The sequence below is a fragment of the Oncorhynchus clarkii genome, chromosome 5, assembly GCF_045791955.1.
Source record: "Oncorhynchus clarkii lewisi isolate Uvic-CL-2024 chromosome 5, UVic_Ocla_1.0, whole genome shotgun sequence".
NCBI lineage: Eukaryota > Metazoa > Chordata > Actinopteri > Salmoniformes > Salmonidae > Oncorhynchus > Oncorhynchus clarkii.
In genome coordinates this window covers 20024892-20041638 of record NC_092151.1, presented here as the reverse complement: position 1 = coordinate 20041638, position 16747 = coordinate 20024892, and the positions used below count along the sequence as shown (strand labels likewise).

At 44.0% G+C, this 16747-nt stretch overlaps 1 protein-coding gene across 5 annotated transcripts in view; it reads right to left on the bottom strand.

Annotated features, from left to right (window-relative positions):
• LOC139408492 (disabled homolog 2-interacting protein-like) overlaps window positions 1-16747 on the bottom strand; it is a 342336-nt gene that overhangs the window by 200444 nt on the left and 125145 nt on the right. The window contains exon 1 of one of the 5 annotated variants that reach the window (XM_071152455.1): window positions 4386-4710. The exons of the other annotated variants lie outside the window; for them this stretch is intronic. Coding sequence (XP_071008556.1) covers window positions 4386-4515 — 130 coding nt within the window. The 5' untranslated portion in view covers window positions 4516-4710. Of the gene's footprint in view, window positions 1-4385; window positions 4711-16747 lie in introns of those variants that run through there. 5 annotated transcript variants of the gene reach the window in all.

The window sequence follows — 16747 nt, the reverse complement described above, 5'->3', positions numbered from 1 at the left end:
ACACAAAAAGTGTCATCCCATTCCCTAAGTCTTTCCTTAGAATTGATTCAGTGACCCTGGCCGAAACAAACAAGACTATAACACCACTGCAATACCAGTGGTGTTATAGCAATAGCAATGTTTGTGTGCAGTTCCACAAGACCCATGTGTATATAATGGGGGAGACCACATACAGGGTGGATGATTACAGAGTTAGCTCCCATTCTCTTCTCGTCTCTTCTCGTCTCTTCTCTTCTCTTCTCTTCTTCTCAAACAAAAGACAGAGACAATCACTCGCTAACGAGCAGAACTGGGCTCAATAGGGCATCAATAAAGCAAACACAAGCATGTACACACATGGGCACGCAAGCAAGCAGTCAGACACGCACACCCTCCTCCTTGTCGACTTCATAATTGGACAAATCCCCATCAGAGGCAAGTTAGTAAACAAACAAAACAAATGTTTTGCTATAACAGTGCAAACTTAGCCAGGGACTTCAGACAAGACGTAATGCAAACACAGAGCACAATATCATCACACTATGTCACGTCTGCTATCGTACTGTATCACAAAGCAGGACAGTGTAGGGCAGTGGGTGTGTTGTGCTGTGTCGTGTTTCAGCTCCTGTCTGTCTTTCTATCCGTCTGTCTACTGTTTCTGCTCTCCTGGTTCTGTGGCTAAGTGTGTAATAAAGATCAAGGGGGACAATTGTCCTGGGAACTCACCCACGTGACCGTGACAAGATGGCGACGACAGACATGTTCCCACTGATTTGAACTCCTAGCCAACTTTGCAGTGCTTGGTGTTTTTTGGTGTTATTTCTTACATTATTTGCTCAGAATGTTTCTTGCATTATTACCTACAGCCAAAAATAACTTTTGGTATTAGATCGACAGTCACTCACCAACATTTTGACCGGAGATTTGACTGAATTGGATCCTTTGACTGAACTCCGCGAGGCAGTTCCATTCATCATCTGGGCTGCAACAAAACGCCGATGCCAGAGAAGCGGAAGAAGGAGTGGGCTTCTAGTCAGTTTCAGGAGGTGTGCATACCATCCACAACTTCTCAGTATATTATTCACTAATGTAGACGAGCTCCGGGCAACAGTCTCTTTCCAGAGAGACATCAGGGACTGTAACATGCTCTGTTTTATGGAATCATCGCTCTCTTCAGATATCTTGACCCGCCACCATTTTGCTTTTCCCCTCCTATAGGCAGTAACTTAAATAAGAAGTACCCGCGGTAAGGACTGTTCAACGTTGGTCTGACCAATCGGAACCTATGCTTCAACATTTTTTTGATCACGCAGACTGGGAAATGTTCTGGGTTACCTCTGAGAATAGTATTGATGTATACACTGACTCGTTGACTGAGTTCATCAGGAAGTGCATAGAGGATGTTGTTCCAACGGTGACAAAAAGATGTGGATAGATGGCAGCATTCGCACAAAACTGAAAGCACAAACCACCACATTTAACCACAGAAAGGTGGCTGGAAACATGGACGTGCACAAAGAGACCAGCTATGACCTCCGTAAGGCAATCAAAGAGGCAAAACGACAGTACAGGGACAAAGTGGAGTCGCAATTCATTGGCTCAGAAACGAGAAGTATGTGGCAGGGACTCCAGAAGATCAATGATTATAAAGATTATGCAAGCCACGTCGCGGACACCGACGCCTTGCTCCCTGAGAAGCTAAACACCTTCTTCCCCTGCTTCGAGGAAAACACAGAACCGTCGACGCAGGCCACCGCCGCTCTCCAGGACTGTGAGCTCTCGTTTTCCGTGCCTGACGTGAGTAAGACATTTAAGAGTGTTCCCAAGATGCATCCCAAGATGCGTCCTCAGAGCATGTTTTATTAAACTTATTCAATCTCTCTCTATCCCAGTCTGTTGTCCCCACTTGCTTTAAGATGTCCAGCATTGTTACGGTACCCAAGAAAACGAAGGTAAGCTAAATTACTATCACCCTATAGCACTCACTTCTGTCATCATGAAGTGCTTTGAGAGGCAAGTTAAGGATCATATAACCTCCAACTTACTCGACACCCACTACAATTTGCATACCACCCCTATAGAGCCACGGACGATGCAATCGAAATAGAATTGCACACTGCCATATCCCACCTGGACAAGACGAATATCTATGTAAGAATGCTGTTCATTGACCACAGCTCAGCCTTCAACACCATCGTACCCTCCAAGCTTATCACTAAGCTTGATGCCCTGGGTCTGAACCCCACCCTGTGCCACTGGGTCCTGGACATCTTGACGGGCTGACACCAGATGGTGAATGTAGGCAACAACTTCTCTGCTACGCTCATCCTCAACACGGAGGGCACCACAGGGGTGCATGCTCAGCCCCTTTCTGTACTCCCTGTTCACCCATGACTGAGTGGCTATGCACGTCTCCAACTCAATCATCAAGTTTGCTGACGACACAAGAGTGGTAGGCCTGATTACCAACAACAGCGAGACAGCCTACAGGGAGGAGGTGAGGGCCCTGGTGGTGCCAGGACAATAACCTCTCCCTCAACAATAACAAAATGAAGGAGCTGCAGAAGGAGCACACTTCTATCCACATCAATGGGCTGCAGTGGAGAGGGTGAAAAGCTTAAAGTTCCTTGGCATACACATCACTGACAACCTGAAATCATCCATTCACACAGGCAGTGTTGTGAAGAAACAACAGCGCATCTTCAACCTCAAAAAGCTGAAGATATGTGGCTTCTACAGATGCTGACACTGCTTGTTCTGGAATTTTGTCATTTCTTTCTTTACATTTTCTGAATTATGTGCGTATTGTTTTGTATTGCTAGGTATTATTACTGCATTGTTGGAGCTAGAAATACAAGCATTTTCCTGAACCTGCCATAACATCTACAAATATGTGTATGTGACCAATTACATATTTTTGTTGTTGTTGTGTGTGTGAATATCTATGTACTTGTCTGTGTGTTTGTATGTGAGTGTGTTTGTGTGTGCGTGTGCATGTCTGTCTCTCTCTGTTTGTGTACTGTGTATGTCTTTGTTTATATTTGTGTGTGAAATTTGTGTCTAGGAGAGTGTGTGCACTTTGACAAAAAGTAATGACAGAGAGGAGACATCAAAGCCCTATTATCTCATCCTGACAGACAGACAGACAGACAGACAGACAGACAGACAGACAGAAATCACAAAGAAACAACACCTTTGTAACGATTTTACTGTAGCTTCTGACAGACATTCACAATGAAATTACGACAGGCATGTTGGAAACTAACACCAATAAGAGATTGGAACCTGGAACTATCCCTACTATAGTCTGGTTACATCAGCTCAGCTGGAGCATATTCTGTCTGTCCCTGTCGACCACCTGTCTGTCTGTTTGAACGCTAACTGTCCCAACTGTCTTGTATCTGTATCCACTAACAGATGTACTGCGACTTGAACAAACTACAAACACACTTGCTCAACTGACATCTTCAACTGGCTACAACTTGTAAATACAGCACATAGCAAGAAGAGCAGCAGGCTACAGGGGAAGGGAAATCAGGTGTGTACTGACTGTAGGTTGTGTACTCTGTTAAAGGAAAACCTTCTGGATGTAATTATCGTAACAAACTCATCCCACAGCAAACTGCTGAAGGACAACTCAGAGAGCGTTGCTGTTTTCTGCCATAACAGAGGCAACAGACAGATGTGTGTGTGACCCTATAAAAGCTATAAACAAAGATATAAACAATGCAAACTTCTGTATAACAAAAGCAGAAACAGGCCCCGGTTGTACTCAACAGCTTAGCTACACTGAAAATTGTAGTTGTCACAAGTGTTTGCGTTGTTGTTTTGATGTTGAGGAGACCGAGAGAGAGTGAGATGAGAATGTAATGGTCTGACTCACACCTCAATGGAAAATAAGTCGTCAGATATTTCATTTACATACAGAGAGAATGAAATAGTGAGTGATAGTGAGAGAGAGACATTCCAATCTTTCTCTTTTGAAACTTTTGTGTGTTTAATATTGATTTGTGATAGTTTATTCCACTTGCTTTGGCAATGTTAGCATATGTTTCCCATGCCAATAAAGCCCCATTGAATGTAATTTAATTGAAAGAGAGAAAGAGCGAGAGAGAGAAAGAGAGAGACAGAGAGACAGAGAGAGAGACAGAGAGACAGAGAGAGAGACAGAGAGACAGAGAGAGAGAGAGACAGATAGAGAGACAGAGAGAGAAAGACAGATAGAGAGAAGAGAGAGAAAGCGAGAGACAGACAGAGAGAGAGAGAGAGAGAGAGAGAGAGAAAGAGAGAGAGAGAGAGAGAGAGAGAGAGAGAGAGAGAGAGAGAGAGAGAGAGAGAGAGAGAGAGAGAGAGAAGGGGAGAGAGAGAGAGAGGGGGGGGGGGGAGATCATATTGGTCTGTGTTACCCCTGCTGGCTGCTGGTCTGCTGCGGCTGCGGGACCTGCTGCGTTGCCGTTGGAGACGAGTGCGTCCCAGAAACCTGTAGTAGTACGAGGGTCTCCCAGAACCCTTCCTGGTAATGCCTGCCCCTGCCATAGTCCTTCCAAACAATCAGGACAAAGCCAGTCCAACTATCACACTGTCCCAAGTTCACTTTAATTTCACTCACTCAATGTACCTCTTCCCCCAACTTCACAAAAACACTCCAACTTCACTCAATTAACTGTCCACATATTTCCAAAAACTCTGCTCCCTTCCCAGAGCGTTAGCTGACAGTGTCCAGAATGCTTTGTGTGTGTGTATCCTGAATCACAGAAAAGCTGTTCCCGTTCCAATCGCCTGCCAGGAGGGACTGGAAGAATTCTGCAGAGAGAGAGAGAGAGAAGAGGAGAGAGAGTCCACTCCTCCTCTGTCATTCTCTCACTCACTCATTAAGTCAGCCACTAAGGCAGAAGCCTACTAGCTACCCTGAGAGATACTCTTACAGTGCCTCTACTCCCTCCCCTTGCACAAGCCCGTGTGTGTGTGTGTGTGTGTGTGTGTGTGTGTGTGTGTGTGTGTGTGTGTGTGTGTGTGTGTGTGTGTGTGTGTGTGTGTGTGTGTGTGTGTGTGTGTGTGTGTGTGTGTGCGTGTGTGTGTAGAGGGCTGGTATGCCATTGAGTTGAGAGAGAATATCAGAAGAAAAGGGCTGTGGTGAAAACCTGCCAGGGATCAGCAGTGGGTTGGAATGGGGTGGAAGTGCAACAGGAAGCCTTTTGATTTCCATGACTTCACATCTGTCTTTCTCTCTCTCCTTCCTCTATCTCTCTCTTCTTCTTCATTTCTCATTCACTATTCTCATTTCCTCTTCCAGCCTGTCTTTTCACAGACTGAAATGATCTTTAAACCTCAACATTTGACACTATAATATGATTTAGTCTCTCAAACCCCCTTCCATTGCTATGCTACAGTAACTTCACAATCCCAGTCCACTCCAAATAATTCTAGAACCAAGTATAAAGTCACAGCCCAGTCCAGTCTAATCCAGTCCACATGTTAGGGCTATCTGGCTCCCGAGGGGTGCAGCAGTCTATGGCACTACATCTCAGTGCTTGAGGCGTCACTACAGACACCCTGGTTCATATCCAGGCTGTATCACAACTGGCCGTGATTGGGAGTCCCATAGGGCGGCGCACAATTGGCCCAGCGTTTTCCGGGTTTGGCTGGTGTAGGCCGTCATTGTAAATAAGAATTTGTTCTTAACTGACTTGCCTAGTTAAATAAAAATGACAAATAAAATATCTCAGGCTCATACTTGCCTCTAGGCATGCCATTGACAACCAATAACAGAAGAGCTCTAGGCATGCCATTGACAACCAATAACAGAAGAGCTCTAGGCATGCCATTGACAACCAATAACAGAAGAGCTCATGTCAGAGAATCAATAAGAGTCAGCTCTATAGGTGTGGGTCCAGTAGCTGGACTATACCACAGCCAGATGGACACTTTTATTTATTTTTATATAACCTTTGTTTATTTAACACAAAGAGGTTCGCACACACACACGCATGCGCGCGCACACACACACACATGCTAGATATCCATTCATGCTGTACATACACTGAGGTATACAAAACATCAAGAACACCTTCCTAATATTGCGTTGCATCCCCTCTCCTCCCTTTGCCCTCTGAACAGCCTCAATTTGTCTGGGCATGAACTCTACAAGCTGTTGAAAGCGTTCCACAGGGATACTGACCCATGTTTTTGATTTGTTTAATTTAACCTTTATTTAACTATGCAAGTCAGTTAGGAACAAATTCTTATTTACATTGACGCCCTACCACGGTCAAACCTTCCCCTAACCCGGACGACGCTGGGCCAATTGTGCGCCACCCTATGGGACTCAATGCAGTGTCTTAGACCGCTATACACCACTCAAGGAACCCTTGTTGACTCCAATGCTTCCCACAGTTGTATCAAGTTGGCTGGATGTCCTTTGGGTGGTGAAGCAACCTTGATACACATGGGAAACTGTTACGCGTGAAAAACCCAGAAGCATTGCAGTTCTATACATAAAACGGTGCGCCTGGCACCTACTACCAAACCCCATTCAAAGGCACTTCAATATTTTGTCTTGCCAATTCACCCTCTGAATGGAACACCTACACAAACCACGGCTCAATTGTCTCAAGGCTTAAAAATCCTTCTTTAACCTGTTTCCTCTCCTTCATCTACACTGATTGAAGTAGATTTAACAAGTGACATCAACAAGGGATCACAGCCTTCACCTGGAATCACCTGGTCAGTATATGTCATGGAAAGAGCAGGTGTTCATAATGTTTTGTACACTCATTGTATGTGGACAATACAAATGAGTTACAATTGGATTTCGAGTCTATTTTAAGTTTCAGTGTGTACAAAGACCCAGAGTTTAGGACCTGGTAGAGGCAGTAGAGACAGAAGCCCAGAAGTTAGATCAAACTGTGGATGTATAGGATAACCAGCATCTACATAAACCACATTTGTAATCAAACTCCTTTGCTAGACAACATTGGTGAAGAAAAATGTCCTTCTATCTCTCTAATATAATCATAGTCTTTCCCTGGACCACATTATTTTACCAAATCCATCTCTCTCTCCCTCACTCCATTTCTGCCTCTCTTCCCCCCTCTGTTGAGTAATGATTGCAGGGTTGTAGTGATATTCCCTTGGTGGTAGTGTAGTGAGAGAGGTAGGCCTGGGGACTACAGTGCTACAGTATGCGATTCTTAGAGTGGTTTAACATGAACTCAGCAGAGCACATTAACTTACACAAACAGGAGCATTGTTCACTCAGAGGGGCCCGACATGCCCCATAGCTAACAGACAGACAGGTATTGTGTTCACTAGGGCCCTCAGAGAGTGGTTAAGGAGACCAGTGCTGGATATACAACACCCTAGAGCACTCCAGAGCAGACAAGGCACACACGAACACACACGCGCACACACACGCACGCACGCACGCACGCACACACACACACACACACACACACACACACACACACACACACACACACACACACACACACACACACACACACACACACACACACACAATTCCTCTGTGTAAGTTTATGTACTGTATGTTATATTTATATGCTGGCAGCCTGTAGCTGAGCCAGATCATACTAGTGAGAGCTGCTGACACCTTAGCTGTCCCTCCTCAGTCCTCACTGGGTTCATTGTGATGGGATAGTTAACACACAGAAGCTAGGCAGATATACTGCTGCTGCTAACACACTGGGGGCTAGGCTGATATACTGTTCTGTTCTGTCTATACTGGCTTGGCTAACAAGGGTGCTATTGTAACTCATTCACAGTGCAATCATTGTAGCAACAGTGGGGACTTAATAGTTTGCTGTGTGTATGTTAGTGACTGTGCACGTGTGCAATCATGCATGCATTCTCCCTTATATACGCTCACACCAAAGAGGTACTCAGTCAGTCACGGTTGATTAACACTAAACAGAGTGTGTGTATTGTGTTTCTGTATAAATACATAAAGATTTTCCAGCAGCTCTGCTCTCTGGTCTCTATCAACAGGAAACAGAACCATGCCGTGGTGCTGGGGGAGTGTGTTAGGGGTCACAATCAGGGATGAGGTCACTTCCTGCTCTCAGGACCTTCCTGGGACCCCCAAACACACCCCTGGGACTGACATCACTGGTGTGTGTGTGAGTTAGAAGTCAGCCGAGCTGATATCACATTGGCAGATAAAGGTAAACTATACTGAACAAAAAAATTAACACAACATGTGAAGTGTTGGTCCCATGTTTCATGAGTTGAAATAAAAAAAATCTGAAATGTTCCATACGCACAAAAAACGTATTTCTCTCAAAGTTTGTGCACCCCTCTGAATCAGAGAGGGGGGGTGGGGGGGACTGTCTTAATTGATGTCCACGGTGCCCGGGGAACATTGGATTGGTTAACTGCCTTGCTCAGAGGAAGAATAACAGATTTTTACCTTGTCAGCTCTGGATTTGATACAGCAACTTTTCGGTTACTGAACCAACGCTCTAACCACTCTGCTACCTGCCGCCCCATGGGAGGGAGCGTGCAATTGGCATGCTGACTGCAGGAATGTCCAATTATTGCCAGAAAATGTCATGTTAATTTCTATACTATAAGCTGCCTCCATCGTTTTAGAGAATTTGGCAGTACGTCCAACCAGCTTCACAACCGCAAACCACGTTTCTGTCTGTAATAAAGCTCTTTTTTGGGAAAAAAAATCATTCTGATTGGCTGGGCCCGGATCCCCAGTGGGTGGGCCTGGCTGCCAAGTGGGTTGGCCTATGCCCTCCATGGATGCCCTCCAAGCCCACCCATGGCTGCACCCCTGCCCAGTCATGTGAAATCCATTGAATTGGCCCTAATGAATTTATTTCCATTGGCTGATTTCCCTTTATGAACTGTAAATCTTTGAAATTGTTGCATGTTGTGTTTATATTTGTATTTAGTATATAATGTCCCCATGGGTAACATTTTCTTAGACACATTGTCTTAGTACTGCTGTATGCAAAACAGACACTCTACATTACAAACTCAACATAGTGCATCCATTGCACATTACCCGTATCATACACTTTGAAAATGTCTCATACACCTGCATACATTATCATATTGCACTGCACAGAGATCCTGTTAAATGACATATTCTGTCGGTGGCGAGCATCGCACTCACTTAAGGCTATAGTCACAGTGAAAGAGATCATGGAGGAGTGGGATGTTCTACTCGGTATTCATGATACTTTGTATGCCCACATATGCCTGCTTGGAGCCGATCTGATTGACGGGTGAGTGATAGTGACTGACAGCTCAGACAGTTGGTAATGAATGACAGTGAATGATGGCTGTACTGGCAATGAAATATATGAGCGGAAGTTTAAAGGGGGAGTGTGTGTTGTGTGTGTTGTGTGTGTTGTGTGTGTGGGTGCGTGTGTGCGTGCGTACATGGGAGGCACAATATCAATGCAGAGATGAATAACTGGGCTGCTGTGTGAATCGATGTTCCCTTTTGTCTCTTATTTTTGCTTTGCGAGAGGAATTACCTTGATTCTCTCTGTGGCGTGCTTCATGACAGGCTTTAAAAAACCTTGTGGAATTCTAAAGCTTTATTGACTTTTCAGTGTTTGGTTTTATTCAGTGTTTGATTGGTTTTATTCAGTGTTTGATTGATTTTACTGAAATGTTTATATGCTTTGTTTAAACTATTCCACAATTCTTTAAAGCCCTTTTTCTCAGCAAATTTTTCCTCAACAGAGGTTGTTAAATTGTGAGACAAGTGTGTAGCTGTGTGTATATTGCTGTGTGTGTGTGTGCTCAGTTTCGCCGCTGTGATGAGTGATGGTATCGGTCGTAAAGCCCTTGCTATGAGGACAAGACTTGACATGTGTGAGGACTTCAACGATGACATCCTTAACCTTAAAGTGTAACTCTTCACACCACCTCGAAGAACACACACACACACACACACACACAGTCTTGTATAACTGACCTTGTGGGGACACATAAGTCAGTACCATTCAAAATCATATTTCCCTAACCCTAAACCTAGCCCTAACCCAAAAACCTAACCTTAACCCTAACCCTAAATCTAACCTTACCTCCTAACCCTAACCCTAAAACTAACCCTAGCTCCTAGCTGTAAACTTAATTCTAACCCTAACACTAATTCTAACCCCAACCCCCCTAGAAATAGCAATTGACCTTGTGGGGACTAATAAAATGTCCCCAGTTGGTCAAATTTTTGTTTGTTTACTATTCAGGTAGAGACTTCTGGTCTGCGATTAAAGAAGCAAATTGAGTCCTATTGAATGAATGACACCGTTATACCTGTCTAAGGAGAGAGCAGAGAGAAAGGGAGCATTGTAGGCTGTCAGGACAAAAACAATCAGAGCGAGAGATAAGAAAGTAGCTGTTGAGTTACAGAAGGACTGAATCTCATGCAGCCTGTGAGAAAGTTATGTGTCTAGTAAAGTTGTGTGACATTGTTATGCAGAGAGAAAGAGAGAGTGATAGACATAGCTAATATACACTATATTCTTCTTCTTCTCCTTGCAGATAAGAGATTCGATTTGAATGACAACAATAAAGCTGCCGACTTTATTGTGCTCAATATGGCCGCCTCTGATGTTATTAATAGTCAACATTCTCAGAGAACAGATGAGCACACAATCGCACACAACCTCTCTCTGTCTCTTTCTCACTCAACACAATCACACACAACCTCTCTCTGTCTCTGTCCCTCTATATGTCTCTGTCTCTTTCTCACTCAACACAATCACACACAACCTCTCTCTGTCTCTTTCTCACTCAACACAATCACACACAACCTCTCTCTGTCTCTGTCCCTCTATATGTCTCTGTCTCTTTCTCACTCAACACAATCACACACAACCTCTCTCTGTCTCTGTCCCTCTATATGTCTCTGTCTCTTTCTCACTCAACACAATCACACACAACCTCTCTCTGTCTCTGTCCCTCTATATGTCTCTGTCTCTTTCTCACTCAACACAATCACACACAACCTCTCCCTGTCTCTGTCCCTCTATATGTCTCTGTCTCTGTCTCTTTCTCACTCTTAATCTTTATTTTTGTCACCTCTCCCTCTGTCTAGACTCTCTCTATCTCTGTCACTCTCTCACAAAAGTTCTAAAGGAATGGGAGACATATTATGGCTATATACAGGGCTGTAACGATGTGCAAAAGAGAAAATAAATAATAATAAATATGGGTTGTATTTACAATGGTGTTTATTGTTCACTGGTTGCCCTTTTCTTGTGGCAACAGGTCACAAATATTGATGCTGTGTTGGCACACTTTGGTATTTCTCTCTCTCCCCTATCTCCCTCTCTTTCTCTCTCTGACCATCCAGTTAACTGTATGTCTGTGTGTAGGCAGGCTGGGGCCACAGCTGCTGCAGGTCGTTTAAATCAACACCTGATCAGAGTTTATGTTACAGAGTCCCCCCTCACACACACACACTCATTCCTACTAACAGTGACCCCTCCTCCTAGCTTTAGCCCAATGGAGCAGAGAGGGTCATGTTATTCCCCATGCTGAGATTAGACAGATGCCTGGCTGTAACCATGACTAGGAGGTGAGCAGAGCGCTGCTGTCCGCAAGAGAGGCCAGGAGAAACAGGAGCTCTGGAAATAATTCTGCCTGTCTAGGCCCTGGGAAGAGTTGTGGGAGCATTGTGGGAGCATTTTGGGAGTGTTCATTATCCCTGAGGAATGCCCTCTACAGTATCTGCTCTACAGTCAGTATAGTGTTTTAATTTAGAGTGTATGGGACGACCCCTGACCCTAAACACTGTGATCAGTGATGGAGGGCTGAGGGATTGACACACGCATGCACTGCACGATCAAACGCTCACACACCTGGACATGAACATGGTGGAAGAGATTTGAAATGATGGATGGGGAGAGGAGAGATGGAAAAGAGGAAAGGGTGAGGGAATGAGAGAGGGCTAGAGTATGAGAAGGAAATAGGAAAGGGTGAGGGAATGAGAGAGGGCTAGAGTATGAGTAGGAAAGAGGAAAGGGTGAGGGAATGAGAGAGGGCTAGAGTATGAGTAGGAAAGAGGAAAGGGTGAGGGAATGAGAGAGGACTAGAGTATGAGTGGAAAAGAGAAAGGGTGAGGGAATGAGAGAGGGCTAGAGTATGAGTAGGAAAGAGGAAAGGGTGAGGGAATGAGAGAGGGCTATAGTATGAGTGGAAAAGAGGAAAGGGTGAGGGAATGAGAGTAGGCTAGAGTATGAGTGGAAAAGAGAAAGGGAAAACAGAGAGAGCGAATGAAAGAGAGACCCCATCTTCTGCCTATAATGTCAGTTCTCGTCTGGCTCAGACAAAAGTGAGAGCAGGGCCGTCATGTGGCAAAGTCCCCTTGTGTTCTTACTTAATGATATACACCCTTCCTCAGCATCCTGAGCCTGGCCCACAGCTACATCATCAGACTGCATTTGGCCCAGCACTTTCTAATTGGTTTAATACATTGTTGGGACACAAAAGCGATGAAAAGAGGGACTAACTTGCCTTGCATCATAATTTGTCACTTTCTCATCAGAGTGCTGCAGGTTATGTGTGTGTGTGTGTGTGTGTGTCTTGACCAATCAGACTCACGGCACAGGTCACGTGGGTCGGGCATGGCACACGTCTATAGAAAGCAGAGCACTCTCTCCACTTTCCTCTGGTATTATTTTACCAAACCGGAAAAGAACTCCCAACAGGAAAGCAAAAACTCTTTATAGAAATGTTGTAGCAGCCTAGACCTAAACATTAGCGATCTGACATGCTGAATCAGTCTGATCAACTGTAGACCTAGCCTCTATGCGCCCTGTCCCATCTGGCTAGGGGAAACAAAGTGGTAAGGTTATGTATTTAGTATTTATTTTAGATCCCCATTTAGCCGCTGCCTTCCTGGAGTCTAATCAGAAATCAAAATTTAAAAATAAATACATAATATCCATCATCTTGTAATGGCCGTTGTTGGTGGAAGAAGAGGAGGACCAATGCGCAGCGTGGTAAATGTCCATATTGATAATTGATTATCATGAACACAAACCAAAATAACGAGAACGAAACAGTCCTGAACGGTGAATACAAAAAACACTGAACAGAAAATAATTACCCACAACTCAAAGGTGAAACCAGGCTGCCTAAGTATGGTTCTCAATCAGGGACAACGATTGACAGCTGCCTATGATTGAGAACCATACCAGGCCAAACACAGAAATCCCAAATCATAGAAAAAAGAACATAGACTGCCCACCCCAACTCACGCCCTGACCATACTAAAACAAAGACAAAACAAAGGAACTAAGGTCAGAACGTGACACATCTCCTGTCTCCGCCTCTCGCTTCAGAAAAAGGACAAGCCACGGCTCATTCAAGGCCACATACCTACAAAATACAATACATAATACAGTGTAAATTGCAATACAAACTACAGTGCCTTGCGAAAGTATTCGGCCCCCTTGAACTTTGCGACCTTTTGCCACATTTCAGGCTTCAAACATAAAGATATAAAACTGTATTTTTTTGTGAAGAATCAACAACAAGTGGGACACAATCATGAAGTGGAACGACATTTATTGGATATTTCAAACTTTTTTAACAAATCAAAAACTGAAAAATTGGGCGTGCAAAATTATTCAGCCCCTTTACTTTCAGTGCAGCAAACTCTCTCCAGAAGTTCAGTGAGGATCTCTGAATGATCCAATGTTGACCTAAATGACTAATGATGATAAATACAATCCACCTGTGTGTAATCAAGTCTCTGTATAAATGCACCTGCACTGTGATAGTCTCAGAGGTCCGTTAAAAGCGCAGAGAGCATCATGAAGAACAAGGAACACACCAGGCAGGTCCGAGATACTGTTGTGAAAAAGTTTAAAGCCGGATTTGGATACAAAAAGATTTCCCAAGGTTTAAACATCCCAAGGAGCACTGTGCAAGCGATAATATTGAAATGGAAGGAGTATCAGACCACTGCAAATCTACCAAGACCTGGCCGTCCCTCTAAACTTTCAGTTCATACAAGGAGAAGACTGATCAGAGATGCAGCCAAGAGGCCCATGATCACTCTGGATGAACTGCAGAGATCTACAGTTGAGGTGGGAGACTCTGTCCATAGGACAACAATCAGTCGTATATTGCACAAATCTGGCCTTTATGGAAGAGTGGCAAGAAGAAAGCCATTTCTTAAAGATGTCCATAAAAAGTGTCGTTTAAAGTTTGCTACAAGCCACCTGGGAGACACACCAAATATGTGGAAGAAGGTGCTCTGGTCAGATGAAACCAAAATTGAACTTTTTGGCAACAATGCAAAACGTTATGTTTGGTGTAAAAGCAACACAGCTGAACACACCATCCCCACTGTCAAACATGGTGGTGGCAGCATCATGGTTTGGGCCTGCTTTTCTTCAGCAGGGACAGGGAAGATGGTAAAAATTGATGGGAAGATGGATGGAGCCAAATACAGGACCATTCTGGAAGAACCTGATGGAGTCTGCAAAAGACCTGAGACTGGGACGGAGATTTGTCTTCCAACAAGACAATGATCCAAAACATAAAGCAAAATCTACAATAGAATGGTTCAAAAATAAACATATCCAGGTGTTAGAATGGCCAAGTCAAAGTCCAGACCTGAATCCAATCGATAATCTGTGGAAAGAACTGAAAACTGCTGTTCACAAATGCTCTCCATCCAACCTCACTGAGCTCGAGCTGTTTTGCAAGGAGGAATGGGAAAAAATGTCAGTCTCTCGATGTGCAAAAATACAGTTTTATATCTTTATGTTTGAAGCCTGAAATGTGGCAAAAGGTCGCAAAGTTCAAGGGGGCCGAATACTTTCGCAAGGCACTGTATGTACAAATGGCTGTGTCCCTTCACAGTCCCTGTTGTGCCACAAGGTGCTCTTATATGTGTTTTTTTATGTATTTATTTGGCTTTATTGCTTGGGGTGGCAGAGAGTTCCATGTAGTCATGGCTCTATTTAATACTGTATGTATTTATAGCCTAAGCCAATTTATTTGTGTTAAGAAAAAATGTGTCCAGATTTCTCTATTGAAGAAACACTGGAAAATGATACTGTTTTAAAAGTTCATAAACTTGTTATCCCACTTAAAAGACAAGTTACACTTCTAGTGTAGCAGGTAAAAACCAACTTCATTTGCAACACCCATACTGGAAATCTTACTTTTTTCTGTAAAATAAAATACAAATCCCGTCTATTGGGACAACCTCAGAGCAGGTTCAACTTGCCTAGCTGCCATACATTGTCAGTTTTTCACTTAAACAATGGTTTCAGACTCCTTACAGTTTTGTTGTTTTCAGTAAAACAAATCACTTGGGGGAACTTTAAAGCAGGCCAACTTGCCTGATTGCTCAGTTCACTTGCCCTAGGTAATAGTTCACTTGCCCTAGGTAATAGTTCACTTGCCCTAGGTAATAGTTCACTTGCCCTAGGTAATAGTTCACTTGCCCTAGGTAATAGTTCACTTGCCCTAGGTAATAGTTCACTTGCCCTAGGTAATAGTTCACTTGCCCTAGGTAATAGTTCACTTCCCCTAGGTAATAGTTCACTTGCCCTAGGTAATAGGGCAACCCTGAAGGTCCCTGCTGCAACTAGGTTCCTGAGTTTTACCTGGTTACCATCAGGTGCCACCACTGAATGGGAGCCAGCAGAATGAAAAGCAGCCACAATCCAACTTGAGACCTCCACACGGCCTGTGTGTGTGTGTGTGTGTGCGTGCGTGTGTGTGCGTGTGCGTGCGTGCGTATGTGTGTGTGTGCTGTTGGGTGGGGGTGTTGAAATTGAGAGGTGAACATGAGAAATGCATTACCCCCTTGCATCTTCAAAGTAATCCAGAGGGATCTGTACTCTCTCTATAGCGCTTTGATATGTGGATGGGAGGCATTGGAAACAGGCTAGCAGGCTAGCAGGCTAGGGGCGTAAGGGTACAGTTACTGTAGCTCTTAGCAGAAACACACTCACAAAGCACAGAGAGGGAAAGAACTTTGATCAAACCAGACACACATACTGAAGAACATTCTATACACTGTATGGAATCTTTCTCCCACTGTAGCCTTTAGGTTAAACACAGAGACAGTTTAAAAGTAGCCTAAACACCTCCAGCAAACTGCCTCAGGTGCAGCCAGGGTAGAACTAATGATATAGGACAAAGGAAAAGAATATCTGCACAATGATTCAGCCATTGAAGGTCTTCAGCACCTCAACGCGTAGTGGTGTTGGATGGGATGGGTGGCATCACACAAGTTGATCAAAAGTGCATCTACACTGCCCTCATCTGAACATAAAGTAGAATTGCAGCATTAGAGTAGAGAAGAGGAGGGGAGAGGAGGAGAGGGGGGATGAGGGGGAGAGATGAGAGAGAGAGAATGATAAATATTTAATTTTTTATTTATTTAACCTTTATTTAACCAGGAAAAGCCCATCGAGACCCAAAATCTGTTTTTCAAAGGAGACCTGACCAAGGAGGCAGCAACAATTCATATATTACAGAACTAAAACATACAACAATACAATACAATTCAACAACATGATTCAGGTAAAAAAAGTATTTACACTCCTCTGTAACAGTCTCCCATCAAAAATGTAAATTCATTCAGAGGCACTAACATATCTAGATGCAGCATGGATTGTAGACTATTCCTTGCCTCTGGTGGCCAAGAGGAGAAGCAGTCTTGGCTAATACTGTAAATGTTCTGGGGACTTTAAGTAGCAACCACCTAGCAGACCGGGTATGGTAACTGCTGGTGGTGAAGGAGACCAGACTATAG